This window comes from Syngnathoides biaculeatus, chromosome 13, assembly GCF_019802595.1.
Source record: "Syngnathoides biaculeatus isolate LvHL_M chromosome 13, ASM1980259v1, whole genome shotgun sequence".
Lineage (NCBI taxonomy): Eukaryota > Metazoa > Chordata > Actinopteri > Syngnathiformes > Syngnathidae > Syngnathoides > Syngnathoides biaculeatus.
Window position 1 is genome coordinate 24,721,350 of NC_084652.1, and position 18,628 is coordinate 24,739,977.

The 18,628-nt window shown below is 41.5% G+C and overlaps 1 protein-coding gene across 2 annotated transcripts in view; it reads right to left on the bottom strand.

The window, feature by feature from the left end:
* Nucleotides 1–84: 84 nt before the first annotated feature.
* Nucleotides 85–18,628, bottom strand: part of dnajb6a (DnaJ heat shock protein family (Hsp40) member B6a) — a 28,636-nt gene continuing 10,092 nt past the window's right edge. The window contains exons 3-8 of one of the 2 annotated variants that reach the window (XM_061839695.1): nt 17,446–17,555; nt 17,231–17,296; nt 6,305–6,415; nt 6,089–6,229; nt 5,790–6,012; nt 85–889 (exon numbers count right to left, since the gene is read on the bottom strand). In XM_061839695.1, the coding sequence (XP_061695679.1) occupies nt 784–889; nt 5,790–6,012; nt 6,089–6,229; nt 6,305–6,415; nt 17,231–17,296; nt 17,446–17,555 (757 nt within the window). In that variant the 3' untranslated portion in view covers nt 85–783. Of the gene's footprint in view, nt 890–5,789; nt 6,013–6,088; nt 6,236–6,304; nt 6,416–17,230; nt 17,297–17,445; nt 17,556–18,628 lie in introns of both variants that reach the window. The other variant, XM_061839694.1, reaches the window with a different exon arrangement.

An 18,628-nucleotide genomic window follows, 5' to 3' on the forward strand; every position in this document is an offset into this window, starting at 1 on the left:
AAGGTCGAAACCCCTTGCACTCATGGTACTCATATAACATTGATCATGGCTGCAGAGAACAGACCAAACTTTAGGAGCCCCAAACCAGAATGAAACTTAGATTTATTGGTTTACAAAGTACACTAAACTTCTGAATTCATTATCAGTATAATTTATAGAATGACATATTATTTGTGGATAATAATGCAGCTTTAACATTAAGACTTAACAGCAACATGTATACATGCATCATTAAATAAATAAAATATACAAAATATATAAGACCAGCATTGGAATTTAATAATAAAAAACACTAATTAAGACCAGGTTAGACAAGCAATAAAAAGAGGGGATGATGTTTTGATTATTTTCTACCTGCATTATGTAATTTTATTTGACACTTTTGTAATATTTACAAGGGTGGAAAGAAGTTAATTTTTTTTTGGAATGCAATGAGCCATCAAAGTCTCACAAAAAATGTTTACATAAAATATTGGAAAAGAAGGGTTAGTAGTCTGAGTAACATTGTGGTCCCACACACTGAAGTGTCAATACCAACCTAAAATTCAAGGTCAGTTTCAATTGAAAATTATTGAAACAAAAATGCATAGTCATCATCCAGATCCATTGATGTTAAGTGGGAGATAACATGGTCTTGCCAGAAGAGACCATGAAAGGAATTAAGTATGTACATCCAAAAAAAAATAAGTCACAATAATTACAATTCTTTTTGCTTTTTGTTGCCATATTTTGTGAAAAGCTCAAGTCTCTTTGTATGTTTGTGCTGAGGTAACGTTTGGTTCTTTACTTTTGTTCCAGTCGTAGCAACTGCTCTTTTCCATTGATGGTTAATGACCTCAGCTGGCCATCCTCCTCCACCTCAACCCGCTCTTGACCGTTCTCTACAATCCTGGAAAAGGAGAAAATACCAGACAACGCTGTTTATACACACAGCACAGGCCCAATTAGTAGTACAAGCGTCACTTGGGGACATTAATAAAAATAAAAAACGGGAGGCCGCAAACAATTGAAATACTCGCTTTTTAAAAACATGTGCCCATTACACTCGTTTCTACGTAGTTTGAGCTCACATTGTTTTGATGCCACCTGATGCCATAGTGAAAGATGCAACAGATTGGAGCCGGATGGAGGGGGAGAAGTTGTGCTGCGCAGCCCAAACTCTTGGGATTAAAAAAAATATTTCAAGTCATCAATGATGAGTTCCACAGCGAAGCACCAAATAAAGCTACTATGGATCTTTTAAGGATTGGAGATGAGTCATAATGCTTCTTTTGAAGGCTTGGCCAAGGGTGTGTAATGTAGTGGATTAACTGCACTATGCACAAACATTTAATCCACAAATTTAATCCAGTTTAATAAACAATGTTAAAGAGTTTAGATTTTTAACACTGAAGTATGTGTTAACAGTATTGATAAAATGTTGTGCCATCATTGAGCATTTATTTTAGTTGGTTGAGGGATTCTGTTCTGACAATTACAGGGACCAGGACAAGCGTGTCCTGTGGCCTGCCCGAGATTATATTACTGCTACATCAGCACATGCACATTATTATTAATGATTGTTCAACAGACAGTTTTTTGAAAAACAATACAAGTACAAACCTAACAAACTATAAATGCAGATCATTCCTAATATTCTGAGCATATGTGTAGCGGTAAAATGGTGGTACGCATTGTAAATTGGTAGAAGGGTTTTCCTAGATTTTCAGGTCAACTTTAGGGGTGCGCATTATACTTCAGATCGCATTATACTCAAGAAATTACGGTAACCCTTTTCTTTCATCAGGGAAAAAAATACATTTCTACCTTTTACCATTCTAAATAAACAGCAGTTGTTTCTTGAAAATACTTGGGCTTTTTGAAAGAATGCATTTCAAGCAGAACTTTAACTTTGATGAAATTTTTTTCTGCTTTTGTGATACCTCAAATATCTAAGGAATGCTTTCCTGTTGAATAACACAGAAGGGTACTTTGATTGCAAAATAGTTTATTACAAGAATAACTGATTCATGAACTTTGCATGCGCATGTGTGTGTGGGTGTTCACATTGACACTTCTAAAAGTCCTTTTTTGTGTGGTAAATACAATTGCCAGCCATCAATAACCCCACTTGATTAAGAAAGTTGTTGCACTTTCTGTAAAGGCTCCGTCACACCATGACGTTCTGGTCAACGTCCTCTGAACATTTCAATCGTTCTATTTTTCAGCGTTCTCAAACGTGGATGACACATGTGGCGTGTGATTAACGTGTGTCTAACGCATGACTTAAAGTGTGTCTAACGCACGAAAAGCATGTAACAGCGACCAAATAAGATACCCCTAAAAACCACTAGCGTGTGCAAACGCGGCATTGGGGCGCAACGAGCAATTTGTCAACATAAGACGAGTGTGTTGAGGGTGTGACCAATGGGTGAATAACGACAGAAAAGCGTTTTGCTGCCGTGGAATTTTTAGAGTGGAACCGGCACTAAAACCTTGGAAAGTTCATCGTTACTTCAGTTGTCGTTGTGAGTTAGCACAGTGAGCATCATGCCGCCGAGAAGAAAAAAAGTTAGGGCGCGGACTTCAGCAACTAGCGCTGCTAGTAAGTAAGCTAAGCCTCTTTCATCACAAGCAATGTGTTTGGAGGAAAAACAACAGCAAGACGAAGAGCACGTCCGCAAAGTCACGCACCATGTGACACCCCCTGGGGACCCTAAACACCTTGCAAACCCCAGTGAGGACGGTCCGACAAAGAGACAAAAGAAGCAGAGAAAGGATTGCAGGATCTTGGACCGGGCTGTAGAGGATAGTCTGGTGGAGTTTTTCCGCGAAAACGAACTGCTGCTTTCTGGATCTTCCAAAGTAGGTGCTCTCTACTGTAGCTTAATATTAAATGGACCTTGCTTTTACAAAGCATCGGTTTATATACCCATATGCATGGAAGTTCGGGAAATGCTCGAATGACGCTCAATGGACACCAAACGACGTTCGTTTCACTTTGGTTACACGCTGTGTGCGCTAGGGGATTATTCAGTGGGGGTTGACAGTCTGCCAGTGAGTCGTTCACTGCAAAGCAAACGATTAAGTACCAACCAAGTAATGCTAGAGTTACGACTGACTAACGATAGGCAAACGCGTGCAACGCTCATCTTAGTAAAACGTTCCATGGATGTTCTTGACCGTTCAGCAGCGTTTAAAATTAAACGTTGATGAACGCTGGTCTCGGTGAGAACTTTTGTGCATGTTCAAAACTTTTTTTCCGGACCGGCATTCTCCGCCGATTCCCAGCGATCATTGATGTTCACTGGCGTGGAAACAACGTTATTCTGGGGATATCCCGGCGACCATGGGCGACTACCAATGTTTCCTCAAACGCTATAAGACGCCGGCCAGAACGTCATGGTGTGACGGGGCCATAAATAAAAAATAAAATTTGCATAAAATGAAACATTGCTGCAGTGTGGAGAATCCCCCCCAGCCCCCCTTTCTTGCTAACAGGTCTAGGAATGCTGCAGTCTGCTATCTGGAATTTAAAGAATTATGTTCAATTACCAAAAAATGTTTTTGCCATTGCGATTAGGAAAAGTAATCTTTCAACATGACAATGAGCCGAAGCACACAGCCAGTAAAACCAAAGAGTGGCTCCGTAAGAAGCATATCAAGGTTCTGGCGTGGCCTCGCCAGTCTTTAGACCTAAACCCAATTGAAAATCTTTGGAGGGACCGACAGCCCAGAAACCTGTCTGATCTAGAGAAGATCTGTGTGGAGGAGTGGGCCAAAATCCCTCCTGCAGTGTGTGCAAACCTGATAAACAACTACAGGAAACATTAGACCTCTCTAATGGCAAACAAAGGCTACTGCACCAAATATTAACATTGGTTTTCTCAGGTGTTCAAGTACTTTTTTGCACCTGTCTCACAATTAAATCGTTAAAAAAAAAATCATACATTGTGATTTCTGGATTTTTCTTATCTCTCTCACAGTGGACATGCATCTACGATGAACACTTCAGACCCATCCATTATTTTTAAGTGGGAGAACTTGCAATATAGTAGTGTGTAAAATTACTCGTCTTCACTGTAATTGTTTTTGGCAATCAAGAAAATGATTGCTGTTCGTATATACCTGGACTCACTATCTTTAAAAAGCAAAGATCAAGTCAAAAATCTTGGTGTTTTGATAGAATCTGGCTTTAGCTTCAACAGTCATATGAATTCAATTACTAAAACTGTCTTTTCCATCTGGAGTGCATATCTAGAGAGAAAGCCTTCAAGTAAACCAGGAGAACCTCATCCATGCTTTGATCTCAAGTAGACTTGACTATTGTCGTGGTTTTCAGACTGAACTCTGAAACTGAGAATTTTTTTTGGTAATAAAGAAAAGAGACTTGCTGTTGGTAAATACCTGGACTCAATCTCTTTAAAAACCAATGACCAAATCTGAAACCTTGGTGTTCTGATAGATTCTGAACTGACTTTCAATGGTCATATGAAATAAATAAAAAAAACTGCCTTTCACCATCCGAAGAACATATCTAGACCTTTCTCCTAATCGTCATAACTAGAGTGAAGGCTTGTATATGTCAAGCAGACCAGGAAAAGCTCATCCATGCTTTTATCTCAAGTAAACTTGACTCCTGTAATGGTCTTCTGACTGGACAGCTGCAACTCATTCAAAATGCTGCAGCTCGGGTTCTGACCAGAACAGAGGTCTGAGCATATCACTCCAATTTTAAAGTCCTTATACTGGCTTCGAGCCAGCTTTAGAAGAGATTTTAATAATCTGCTACTGGTCTGCAAATCATTAGTTTAGGCCCTGAATACATGAAAGAAATGCCAATGGATTATAAACCCGGAAGGGATCTAAACTTGTTAGACTCAGGTCAAATAGTAGAGTACAGAGTCCAAAGCAAATATGCTGAAGGAGGATTTAGCCATTATGCCGCACACAAATGGACAACGTTGCGAACAGAACTGATGTCAGTCCCAAGTGTGAATGTTAAGATCAATTTAAAACTTTTATCATGTTTCCACTTTTAAATGTCTTGCACTGTATGCTGTTATAATTCAACTTTTACTTTGTTTTTTTTGGTTCGTTTTAAAAAATTATACGGTGCCCCCACCCCTTGTTTCAAAAAGCTTTCAATCATGTAAAGCACAATGAATTACCATGTGTAGGAAATTGGTGGTGGTACGTGTACCTATACTGAAAAAAATACCAATGAAATCTAATCAATTTTTTTGCTAATATTTTACATATATAATACAATCATCACCACCAAAGCGAAACATGTTACGATTTGATAAAAAAAATGTAAAACAAATTTTTGGTTATTTTTGTCGTTAAAAAAATGTCCAAAAAAAAAGTGAATTTAATGGTTAAAAATTCAATAAAAATATTATATTAATAAAAATATTTAAACAGCACGGTGGAACAGCTGAAAAGTGTTGGTCTAACAGTTCTGAGTACCAGGTTCAATCCCGGCTCTCCCTGTGTGGCGTTTGTGCACTTTCTCCCTGTGCCTTGGTGGGTTTTCTCTGGGGACTCCGGTTTCCTCCCACATCCCAAAGCATGCGACATTTATTGGACACTCTAAATTGCCCCTAGGTGTGATTGTGAGTGGGAGTTTCTCTCTATGTGCTCTGCGATTGGCTGGCAACCAGTTCAGGGTGCGCGCAGATAGATATAAATAATGCTTCAGACAGTGAGACAAAAAATGAAACGTGTTTTTGCAGTGTATGTAAACCTCTGGCTTCAACGGCATTTAAAAATGAATAACATTACCATGGATTTGAATAAGTGTTTACCTTTTAGTAGTGATCTTCCTGCCATTAATGATCTTGGTGGAAGTAGACACAGAACGAAAGTTACCCATGCCTCCTCCTCCACCTCCTCCAAGGGAGCTGCTGGAGAAAGAGGTGAAGCTACCACCTCCTAGACTACCCATTGTTGCCATATGACCCATATGACCCATGTGACCCATGTGACCCATGTGACCCATAGTGCTCATGGAGCCAAATGAACCAAAGCCTGAAACAAACAAACAAACATTACTGTAAGCTATGACCATAGATAATGTTATTGTTCCTTATTTTTGGGTTCTTACCTGGATCAAAGGGTGAGAAGCCAGTACCAAAGGGAGGAAAACCTACAAACCCGCCCAAAAATGAGCCTCCCGTCCTGCTTCGGCTTGCCCGACTATGATTTCGTCGGCCACTGCCAAAAAAAGGATCATCACTAAATGGATCTGCACCTTGAAAAATGAGAGACAGTGATCAAAGATTTAAATTAACAGCATTTGAGGAAAAACAAAAACACTTACCAAATAAATCTGCAAATGGATCTCTGCCTCCAAAGAACTCCCTGAAAACATCTTCGGGGTTGCGGAATGTGAAAGGTTCTTGGAAATGATCACCATTGTGGAAGTGGCTCCCTGAAACAGATTCAAATAATTTGTTATCCACTTTTTTTTTCTTCCCAAACTGATTATATGAAAACTAGGGTGTGACAGTTGGTAGCGTGCAGTGCAGGATCCAATAAAGCCAAGTGATATATAGGCTTAAATTAAGTTGAAACTTGAATATATATACACACGATATAAAAACACTTTCTGTTCTCCACAGTCTGATAGGATATCAGACAAAACTTTTAGTGTATTAGGTCAATAGGATTTATTATTATTATATTATGTTATTATAATTATTTCTATTTGCTAAACACACGAATAATGGGATTTTTTAAAGATAATTTTTCATTACTTTCTTCAAAGTCGGAAGTTTAGATTGATTCTTTCAATATTTCGTACCATTGCCTTGAAATTGTACATCTTGCGTCAAACGTTTTTGATGTCCTTCCACAAGCTTAAGACAATAGCAGGAATTTCAGGCTATTCCTAAAATAACAGGTGTAACTCAACCAAGTGTGTCCACTATCTTGGTCGCACAGGACATTTTAGGTCTATATTTGCATGAACAGACAATGCAGCTAGCAAGTTGTGCTAAAAATTGCCTTGTTAGCCCCTGTTTGGTACCAAAACTGTCTCTTAGGTGATTATCCATGTGTCAGATGATGTTTTACTGCAAGATGTCTTGGTTGTAGCCATGATCCTGTTTTAGCCTTTGTTTTGGTTCACTCTGTTTGACTGTGAAAGTTGCTGCTAAATTAATATGTAGTTTCAATATGTAGTAGTATTTCTCACCCTTTCCCTATGACGGGCTGATTTTACCCTTGTTTACGTTAATGCTAATTTGTGTATCTTTTTTGCATGTACATTTAAAAAATGCTGCTCCAAGTGAGCGCAAAATGCAGCAGAGGTATGTGAAGTTGAACACTTTGACAACCAATTCCCCAAATATATTTCTCTGTTAAAAAAAACCACATTTGGTGTTTTAACTTGCTATGGGGTGGGATGTTTGACGACTGGTTAGCACATCTGCCTCACAGTTGTGAGAATTGGGGTTCAAATCCCACCTGTGCCTGTGTAGAGTTTGCATCTTCTCCCTGTGCCTGTGTGCGTTTTCTCTGGGTACTCTGGTTTTCTCCTATATCCCCAAAACATGCAGGGTAGGTTAATCGAAGACTATATTGCCTGCAGGTGTGAATGTTAATGGTTGTTTGTTTCTATGTCTCCTGCGATTGGCTGGGGACCAATTCAGGGTGTACCCCACTTCTCACCCAAAGATACCTGGGATAGGCTCTAGCATGCCCGTGACCCTCCCGATGATAAGCGGAACAGAAGATGAATGAATGAACTTTCTATGAGCAACTTAATATTGTGCCTCTGATTTGTTTAACTGGCTGACTTTTTAAATAATGACAGTAATTTGCTCTTCTTAGTCAAAAAGATCTCACTGTTTACTGCCTTTACATACATTAATGGACAGGAAATACAAAAGCCTTTTATTAGTAGTCCAGAGCAGATCGAGTATGGTTGTGTGAAAATTTAGGATTATAATTAACTATTATCATTTCTTTATTTTTTTGTTTTAGCCTCTATCTTGAGCTCGGCCCATCTCCACCAGCACCTGATGCTTGCCTCAAGCTGTGCCACGTCTAGCATCCTCCGCTTTAAGCACTTGCATTCTGGAAAAGAGTTGACTTCATTCATTTTTACTTTTTCAGTTACCTTTTTTTGGTTCTGTTCAGATGTTAGTTTTATACCGGAAGAGTTTTACTGTGTCATGCAACAGTTAAGCTTGCACTGTGTTTTTTTTAATTGTATAATGGAAGTTTATTTCAAACCAGTCGATAAGCCGAACACAGCAGTTTCTAGAGAAGAACAAAGTCAAAAAAGCACGAATAGTAAATGGGATGAGAATCGTAAATCATATCTACAACACTGAAACAGATGGGTGTTGCATGGGCTGCAGTACTATGAACACCCTGTGAGAGAAGGAGAGAAGTTAGAAGAGGACAAGGACAGGAGAAGAAGCATGCAGGATGAGGGTTGTGAACCCGGCTGTACAACTGAGGTGAGATGGGATTGATTCAGTGAATTATAAAGGTCTACAGGACTAATGTATAAGTGAGGGAATAAACAAGCAATATTCATATTCATGTGTTATTTGTATCAATAACTGACTGGGTGTGTGCATGCGGACACATCCAAGTGAATTGACATTGTTTTACATCCACGAAGAAAGACAGAAGTGTCCTGCAATTGTTGTACCACCACAACATTCAAATCGAGGCAGGATAAGGCCCAGGGGTCCACCCGTGAGCAAGCCAGTGGACGGAAGACGTCACACACCAAGGCAACCAAAGCGGTCAGCCCGCCCTACTGGAGCACCTCAGCAACTGTCCACCGAGCGGGGGCCAGACAGACCCAATGCCAGTAATCTCCACCAAACCAAACTCCAGGAGAGCTAGACACCCCCTGGCTATTGCTACATTTGAAGTTAGTTCATTCTGTGTTGAGACATAATCTCTAACATCACCCTGTACACCCAGGGTTCATACTCAGTCAGACCCAAAAAATTTAAGGGCTTTTTAGGGCCATTCTTAGGGGCTGACACGAAAAATTTAGGGCTAACACAGAAAAAAATTAGGGCCGACACGAAAAATGTAGGGCCATCGCGGGAAATCAAGAGTAAGGAAAAAAGACTCAGCCAATGGTGCAATCGGCTGTTCTTGGTTCATCAAAGGTTCCAGTACCTCAGTACCTGTGACAGTGATCACCTGTCGCCCCTTGTGGGAGTTCTCATTGATATGACCATTGTCAACATCTTCACATAACAGTATACAGAAAAACGGATTCTAACTACAATTGCAACTATATACACAAATGTCTGTCTCAGAACCTAGCTCCTTGAGCCTACCCAGTGCCTCCTCTATTTGCTGCTGCAGAGGTGCCAAAGAGGCTCTCTTGTCCTTTGCTCTGCTTCTGAGTGCATTGGCCTCGGTGATAAACCTCAGATTCCTCTTTTCTTCTGCCTCCTCACACAGCCTGTCAGCTTTCTCAATAAGCGTAGATATGTCAGCCCCTATTCTGGCTTTGAGGCAGTAGAGATGAAAAGAGGGCAGCGATGCCAAATGAAGCCAGGTACTAAGTCTTCCTTTCCCCACAGTGCTAGTTTTTAGCAATGTCACTGTCTGGGAACATGACTGCAAACACTTTCGAATTATTTTCACAAGATTTGTAACTGTAATGGCTGCAGATCACTTTTAAAGTCCACACGATCTCTGCCTTTAATGAGTCCGCCTTCGTGTATTGAACTACGTTCATAGAGCCTGACTTCTGGCTGGTTGAAGTCGATGGCTGGACAACTGTAGGTGTGCATGCACTGCTAGTACCACTGCCTGAAGCTGATGCTTCACTATCTTTATATTTTAGAAACAGATTCATACCAAGGGAAGATGAGAGAGTCTTCGCCAAATCAGCGTGTCTCCAGCGCTTTGACGCCCATCTTTCTTAGCTGGTAGCTCTGCTTGCACAGATGGCAGTAAAACATGTGCCGATCTTTTGCATCTCGACGAACCCAGCTTCCAAACTTACTTACTTTCAACCCAACCATCTTGAAAAATGCACTTCCCCATGATACAAGTTGGATCGATGAAAGACGTAACGAAGACGAAGTGAAATGCGGACTCACGGAAACGAACAATGGAATATCAACGACAAGATGGCGACTCGTTGTCAACACGGTGACTTCCGTTGACAATTTCTGGCTGTTTTAGACGCCAGATGGATCGCTTTTTTTTTTTTAAATGAAAGACTTTTTTTTCATGAGAATTTTGGCGGTAGAGGTCCTCCCTTTGATTTTTTATAAATTAAGGCCTTTTTAGGGGCTTGACTGGTTTTCGCGGATTTTAAGGACTTTTAGGAGCCCTAAATGCACTTTCGAAAATTTAGGGGTTTTTAGGGACTTTTAGGGACCCGTGCGAACCCTGACACCAGTCCTACAAATATGACACTGGCTGATGTGATGAGCAAAAATGTTACTTGAAGGAGAGTATAGCAAGTAGCAAAAGAATATCCGCTCTAGAGGGGGGTAGAATAGCCAAATATTGTACTCAATTAAGAATACTGTTTCTAGACAATAGTGGGACTAAGTAAATAAAAGCAAAATTTCTCGAGTAAAAATTACACTGAAATAATTACTCAATTACTGCGTAAATAGTGAATAATTTCTGTTCTAACCACAGCAAGAATAAACGAAAATAATAATATTACAAAATAAAATGCTAATTTTGATGTTGCTGTGTGTGAGCTTGTGTGTATACAGTCAAAACTACAACAAAACACCTGCATTTACTGTACAATGTTTTCTCAAGTTATAGGTGATCTGAAATAGATGCAATTATCTATGATAGTGGAGTTGTAACTAGGATGCGCTTATTCTTCACGTCTCATGAAAGGTCTTCCCTATGACAAGCACAACAATATAGTCTACATCAGGGGTGGTGAAGTCGTTTTAGCTTAGGGGCCACATGGAGGAAAATCTAATACCAAGAGGGCCGGACTGGTAGATCATTGCCTGTACATAATAAGTCATATACTTTATAACTTAAAAAGAAAAACTTTAGGATCGTTTACTTTGTTTTTAAGAGAGTCCCAAATGGTAAAAGGCAAAATTACCATTCATCATAAAACTAAGCTTTTTTTTTTTTAATACTGAGGAGAAAAAACACAAACAGAATACCTCAGTTTTTCACAGAAGTATATTACAGAACACAGAACTATATCAGGCTGTCATTTCTCAGACAGAAATATATGTAAAAATACCAAACCTGTTCTCTATACAACTGCAAGAAAAGCATATACTGCCATAATATTGCGTAACAACTTTGTTGCACTCTAGCAGCTGCTTCATCCATCCATCCATCCATCCATCCATCCATCCATCCATCCATCTATCCATCCATCTATCCATCCATCCATCCATCCATCTTCTACCACTTTTCTGGGTCAGGTTGCGGGGCTGTGGCTTCAGTGGGGATATCCAGAGTTCCCTTTTTCCACCCACTTCATCCAGCTCTTTCAGAGGGATCCAAGGTGTTCCCTCCCCCAGCCGAGAGACATAATCTCTCAGGTGTGTCCTGGGTTGTCCCCGGGGTCTCTTTCCAGTGGGACGTGGCAGGATCACTTGACCAGGGAGGCGTCAGGGAGGCATCTCGATCAGATGCCCTAGCCACCTCATCTGGCTCCTCTCAATGTGGGGGAGCAGAGGCTCGACACTGAGCCCCTCCCGGATGACTGAGTTTCTCACCCTATCTCTAAGGGAGAGCCCAGACATCCTGCATAGCAAACTCATTTTAGCCGCTTGTAACAAGGATGTTGTTTTTTTTTTATCACGACCCACAGCTCATGACAATCAGTGAGGGTAGGAACATAGATCGACTGGTAAATTGAAGCTTCACGTTTCGACTGAACTCCCTATTTACCACATTGGACAGATACAATATCTGCATCACTGCAGACGTTGCACCGATCTGACTTTTGATCTCCTGCTCCATTCTTCCCTCACTTGTGAACAAGACCCCAGAAACTTGAACTCCTTCACTTGGATCTCATCCCTGACCCAGAGAGGGCATGCCACCATTTTTTCTACCACGATCCATGGAGGTTGGATGTACTGATTCTCATCCCAGCCGCTTCACACTTGGCTGTGAATGGCTCCAGTGAGCATTAGAGATCACGGCATGATGAAGCCAACAGAACCACATCATCTGGAAAGAGCAGACATGCAATGCTGAGGCCACCAAACCCAACACCCTCTATGCCAGAGGTGCTCAATGTTTTGGCTGCGTCAAGAGATTCTGTCTATAAAAGTTATGAACAAAATTGGTGACAAAGGGAAACCTTGGCAGAGTCTAACTCTCACTGGAAACGAGTCCGACTCATTGCCGGAAATGCGGACCAAACTCTCACACCGGTCATACGGGGACCACGCAACCCGTATAAGGCGGTTCGGTACCTCATACTCTCAAAGAGTCATACTCTCCCCTCATAGGACTCCCCGGGGAACAAGGTCAAATGCCTTCTCCAAAAAAAAATGTAGGCTGGTTGAGGCAAACTCCCACGCACCCTCGAGGATCCTGCCGAGGGTCTCGAGCTGGTCCACTGTTCCATGGCAGGATGAAAACTACTTTGCCCCTTCTGAATCTGAGATTCCACTTCCCGACGAATACTCCTCTTCAGCACCCCTGAATAGATCTTACCAGGGAGGCTGAGGAGTGTGACCCCTATAGTTGGAAAACACCCTTCTGTCCCACTTCTTAAAAGGGGGATCACCACCCCAGTCTGCCAATCCAGGAGCAATGTAACTGACATCCACGTGATATTGCAGAGGAGTATCAACCAGAACAGCCCAACAACATCCAGAACCTTGAGGAACTCCAGGTGAATCTCATCCACCTCTGGGGCTCTGCCACTGAGGAACTTTTTAACCACCTCAGTGACCTAAATCCCAGAGATAGAAGAGCCCACCTCAGAGAACCCAGACTCTGCTTCCTCGTGGGAAGGCTTGCCAGGGCGGTCTTAGAAGTATCAGTGACTCACAACGCCCCGATTTGAAGTCTTCATTTCCCTATCCCCAATAAACACATTGTTGACGGCGCACTGCTTCTCCCTCCTAAGATACTGGACGGTGGACCAGAATTTCCTAGAAGCCGTCTTGAAGTCATTCTTCATTGCCTCACCAAACTTCACCCACGCCCAGATTTTTGCCTCATTCAACACCGACGCCGCACTTCACTTGGCAAGCTGATACCTATCAGCTGCCTTCGGAGTCCCACAGGCCAGAATTGCCCAATAGGACTCGTTCTTCAGCATGAATGCATCCCTCACTGTTGGTGTCCACCAAGGTTTTCGGGGGTTGCTGCCACGACAGGCACCGATCACCTTCCGCCACAGCTCTGGTTGGACACCTCAGCAATGGAAGCGCAGAACATCATCCACTCGGACTCAATATCCCCACGGAACATGAGTAAAGTTCTTTTGGAAGTGGGAGTTGAAATTTCGTCTGAGAGATCAGACCCTCACAATATGTTTGGGCCTGCCACGTCTGACCAGACCACCATCGGAGCCAACTCACCACCAAGTGGTGATCAGTTGACAACTCCGCTCCTCTCTTCACCCAAATGTTCAATACATGTGGTCGCACTCCGATAACATGACCACAAAGTCGATCGTTGAACTACAACTAAGGGTGTCCTGTTGCCAATTGCACACATGGACACCCTTATGCCTGAACATGGACAATCCGTGAAGAGCACAGAAGTCCAATGACAGAACACCACTCATGTTCTGATTGGCGGGTGTTCTTTCCAATCATGCCCCTTCAGGTCTCACTGTCATTGGCCACGTGGGCATTGACATCCCCCAGCAAAATGATGGGAGTCCCCAGAGGGAGCGCTCTCCAGCACTCTCTCTTAGGACTCCAAATGGGTGGGTACTCTGAAATGCTGTTAGGTGAATACACACCAACAACAGGAAGGACCCATCCCCCGACCTGCAGGAGGCTACATTCTCATTCACTGGGGTGAACCCCAATGTACAGGCAACGAACCAGGGTGCAATAAGTATACCCGCACCCACTTGGCACCTCTCACCGTAACCAACTCAGTGACATTCAATATGTCATCAACTCCATGGATTAAAATGGCCAGTTGTGTAATGTCTGTAATGTTCGTGCTTTTGTCAGTTGCAACTGAAAACAAATTATTTTGCTTTGTGCTGTAACTAGCTGTCCAAATCCACTTAAAGATTGCAAATCCCACCTGCAACTGTGTTTCTTATTAGGCTCACAATCGCAAAAACCTGACGCCTTTCAGGGCGCACACTCTCCAATGCCTTCATCATACAAGTTTTTAAAAATTAACCATTAAATGGTCTGAAGCCACTGTGATTTCATGAGCAATGAGGCAGCTAGCCTTCACAGCAACATCACTGATGTCTCTGCTGAGTAAACACACATTGCTGTACACCTTCTTTCTTCTGCGCTGTCCTTGAAAGTTGTCATATTTATTGGCATGAAGACTCAAATAGTCGGGCGACGGTTATAGGCTTTCAGCACTGCAACATGCTGTGAACACAACTCAAGATGAAAGTGGACTTTTGTGAAAATTCCTGAAAATACAAATGCGAGCACCAGGGGGTCTGGGGGCATGCCCCCTGTGAAATTCTTGAAAAATGGATGGCTGTGGTGCATTCTGGCGATCTGTGAACAAAATTTAGACAAAAATTGAAAGTAAAATTTCCAAGTCCTGACCAAAAAAAAAAATTGGGCAGAATTTCCCCAAGGGCCAAGCCCAGATTTTTTTTGCCCCCCATTCCCCTATGACTGGATAGCACAAAATCACATTTGTCACTAAAATATGCTTAAAATATGCCATCTTAGCTCAAGACAAATGAATTAAGTGAACTATTCAGTAAAAAGACATCTAAAATTGTCCTGTTCCCCACATTATACATATTATAGTGTAGATATAAAATACACACAAAAATATATCCTAGAATTTTTACACCGTACAGCAAAACATGTTAAAGAAGTTGATCTGTGGTGATTACTGATCAGATCTGACAAACTTTATCTGAAGAAAAGTTAAATGCACTAGCCTGTAAAGGAATAAGCACCAACGGTCTACACTCGCAATGTTTTGAAAATGCTGAAAGTTTAGTTCAACATAATCGGCGTTCATGGCAATAAGCTAGCGATACATTGGAACAAACAAGCCTGTCGGCAATCGTGACGTATTGTTTTTTTTTTTTGGTGGGGGGGGGGGTCACGCACCACGGGACTGCCGTAAATAGGAGGCCGGCTTGCTAGAACGCGCCTTTATATGCATGTGCTCGACGTATTAGCCACACCTGAATCAAGCGACGAGGTAGATGATAGTCTGTTTTTTTGTACGCCATCACACTGCCTCACGATCGACGCAATGAGCACCCCTTGTGTAACTGAATTTCCTTTGACATGGCTCATGACGTTGATGATTTTTGACGTAAATGCGCTCGCATTACGTGAAGCAGTTCTGAACATGCGCTTTCGTACATGCTCCGGGCATGCTCAGTACGGTCAACTTGCATTTTCTGTTTCCGGGTGAATACCGGTTGTTTTGGAGCAGGCTTGTTTAGTTAACAATATTTATGAAATAAACACGTAAATTAATGTCAAGACTACAAAAATAAGCGACGTCTTGAGAGAATGCGAGGGGAGTGGCGTTACTGTTACTGGAGTTAGTGCCTCAACACGTCTGCACTCGTGAAAGGAAAACAAGGAACTCAAACGCATGTTCTTTCAATGTTGTCAACTAATATCCGGATTAATTTTAAGCAATTTTTCCTCAATTTTCCGGAGCAATTTTAATGAAAATTTAAAAATCCGGAATTCCGGGAAAATCCGGAGGACTTTAATCACTGACACAACAAACATACAGCTTTCCCATTTACTTCTGTGAATCAATCGAACGATAACCATTTTTCTTGGAACATGCTGCAACCAGCATCCACTTTTCTCTGAAACAGAGGCATATTGGGGCAATGAGAATGTCAATGCACACATAAAAGAAGCTGTAGAAAATAGCGTGGGCAAACAATTTGCTTGCTGAAAACACAATTGTTATTTCGCCATTCAATGACTGCTCAGAACTGCTTTTATTGAAAAATTGCAGCTCATTTTGGTGTCCATCCATGTCCATCCCATCTTTTTATACTTCGGAAAATCATCTCGCGGGGCGGATTAAATCAGTTTGCAGACTGGATCCGGCCCGCGGGCTGAACGTTTGACACACCTTGTCCACATAAAGCACACAAACAGTAGGCTTATATGCATTTTGAAACTTTTCAACCTTTTAAATGTTTTCTTTTTATTCAAAATAACTTTGTATTCTATTGGGTGTTTTATGTCATGAAAAAACTTGTATTGTAGTTTTTAAGTCAGTTTAATTGCAGTTCCAATATATTCACAATTTCAATTATTAACAAAATGACGTAACAGTAAAAAAAGAACCTTTTCTTCACTGATGTAGCATAAATACTGGACTGCGCACAGGCCCTTTTCACATGGTCAACTCGCGCTCAGGGCAAAACATTGCTTTGGGTACTATTTCATGTGAAAGTTGACGTCCTTTGACATCCGTAAAATTGTACATTATGAAACATAGTAACATATAATTTCATTGTATTACATTAGGTTTATCTTTTTTGTTGTGCTGTTGGTTGTCAAAACTGTGCAGGCGGTCATAAAGAAGTAACTTTTCACCAGTAAGTGTGTTTCAGCTTAACCTTCATGATTAATTATTACATATTTATCGCATCATTTTCCATAACAATGTGTGTATGTTTACCATACTTTTTTCCCTGACCAGAAGTCAGAGCCTGTTGACCATGGCAGAACCAATGATGGATGCAGAGTGCGCAGTCCAATTTTTATTCTACGTCATTGCTTTTCTTTCTTTTGATAACAAGATGAGTCATTGATGTATGAAATCACAGCAGTGTAGCGCCGACAATTCCCGAGGGGGACTTCTTAATCTTGAACATTGTTGGCTGGTATCGGCAGCCTTCACAAGTACCCAATACTGAGAAATTAGGCCAGTCATTGATGTATGAAATCACAGCAGTGTAGCGCCGACAATTGGCGAGGAGGACTTTTTTTTTTATCTTGAATATTGTTGGTTCTATACTTACTTGCCCATCCCTACTTATACTAGTATTTGGTAGTATTGTTTAGTATAGCCTTAATAAGGGTGAATAAATAGCATGATAAAAATGGCAAATCACCTTTGTGAAAAATTATCACATTACCTCGCCCTTGAGTGCTCCCTGTCAGCCCTTCTTTGCCATATAGATCATAAGTGCTCCTCTTGTTAACTGAGGGGAAAAAAAACAAACAAAAAAAAAAACAAACAAAAACATGGCTCACAAATTAAACTGTGTACACTGCACACTAACGTCAAGACCAATTGAAATAGGACCATCAATATATACATTGGCAAGTTTCAATTAATGGGGTTACAGACCATCAGATAGGACTTCATAGGCCTCTGACAGCTCCTTGAATTTCTTCTCAGCCTCCTCTTTATTTTCTGGGTTTTTATCAGGGTGCCATCTCAGGGCCAGTTTTCTGTACCTATGAGAGATCAAATGAAAATAAGAATCCTACTTTTACTTGTTTGTTATCAGGATAAAATTGCAGCAAAAAATCTCTGAGGGTCTGGCATAACAAAGAAATGATGGAAATTTCCCCCGGATCGGGATTGTGGTTTCAGGAAGTTCTTTACAAGGTGTCCTATGACCTACGATGTTTGATAGTTAAAAATGGTGCACAATGAACATAATTCTTTTGTAACTTTCAAGTTACACTGCTAAAGGCTGATTTCTAGGATTTACATGACAGGTGTCAAACACAAGGGGCTAGATCTAGCCTGCCACATGATTGTATCTGGCCCTCAAAGGCAAATCATGTGTGAACTTTTGTGACTTTTGTTCAAAACTGCACAAAAATTTCAAATTGTTACATCACATGATAACATTGAGCTATTATTGCGAGCATTTTTGTTACCAAACATCAACAATAGTTGAAAAACCTATTACCCTTGATTTCTGATTCTAACAGTAGTTCATGAATTTGATATGCAATTATACGGGGACCACGCAACCCGTATAAGGCGGTTCGGTACCTCATACTCTCAAAGTCATACTCTCCTCTCATAGGACTCCCGGGGGACAAGGTCAAATGCCTTCTCCAAAAAAAAATGTAGACTGGTTGAGGCAAACTCCCACGCACCCTTGAGGATCCTGCCGAGGGTCGCGAGCTGGTCCACTGTTCCATGGCAGGATGAAAACTACTTTGCCCCTTCTGAATCTGAGATTCGACTTCCCGACGAATACTCCTCTTCAGCACCCCTGAATAGACTTTACCAGGGAGGCTGAGGAGTGTACCCCTATAGTTGGAAAACACCCTTCTGTCCCACTTCTTAAAAGGGGGATCACCACCCCAGTCTGCCAATCCAGAAGCAATGTCCCTGACATCCACGTGATATTGCAGAGGAGTATCAACCAGAACAGCCCAACAACATCCAGAACCTTGAGGAACTCCAGGTGAATCTCATCCACCTCTGGGGCTCTGCCACTGAGGAACTTTTTAACCACCTCAGTGACCTAAATCCCAGAGATAGAAGAGTTCTTTACAAGGTGTCCTAT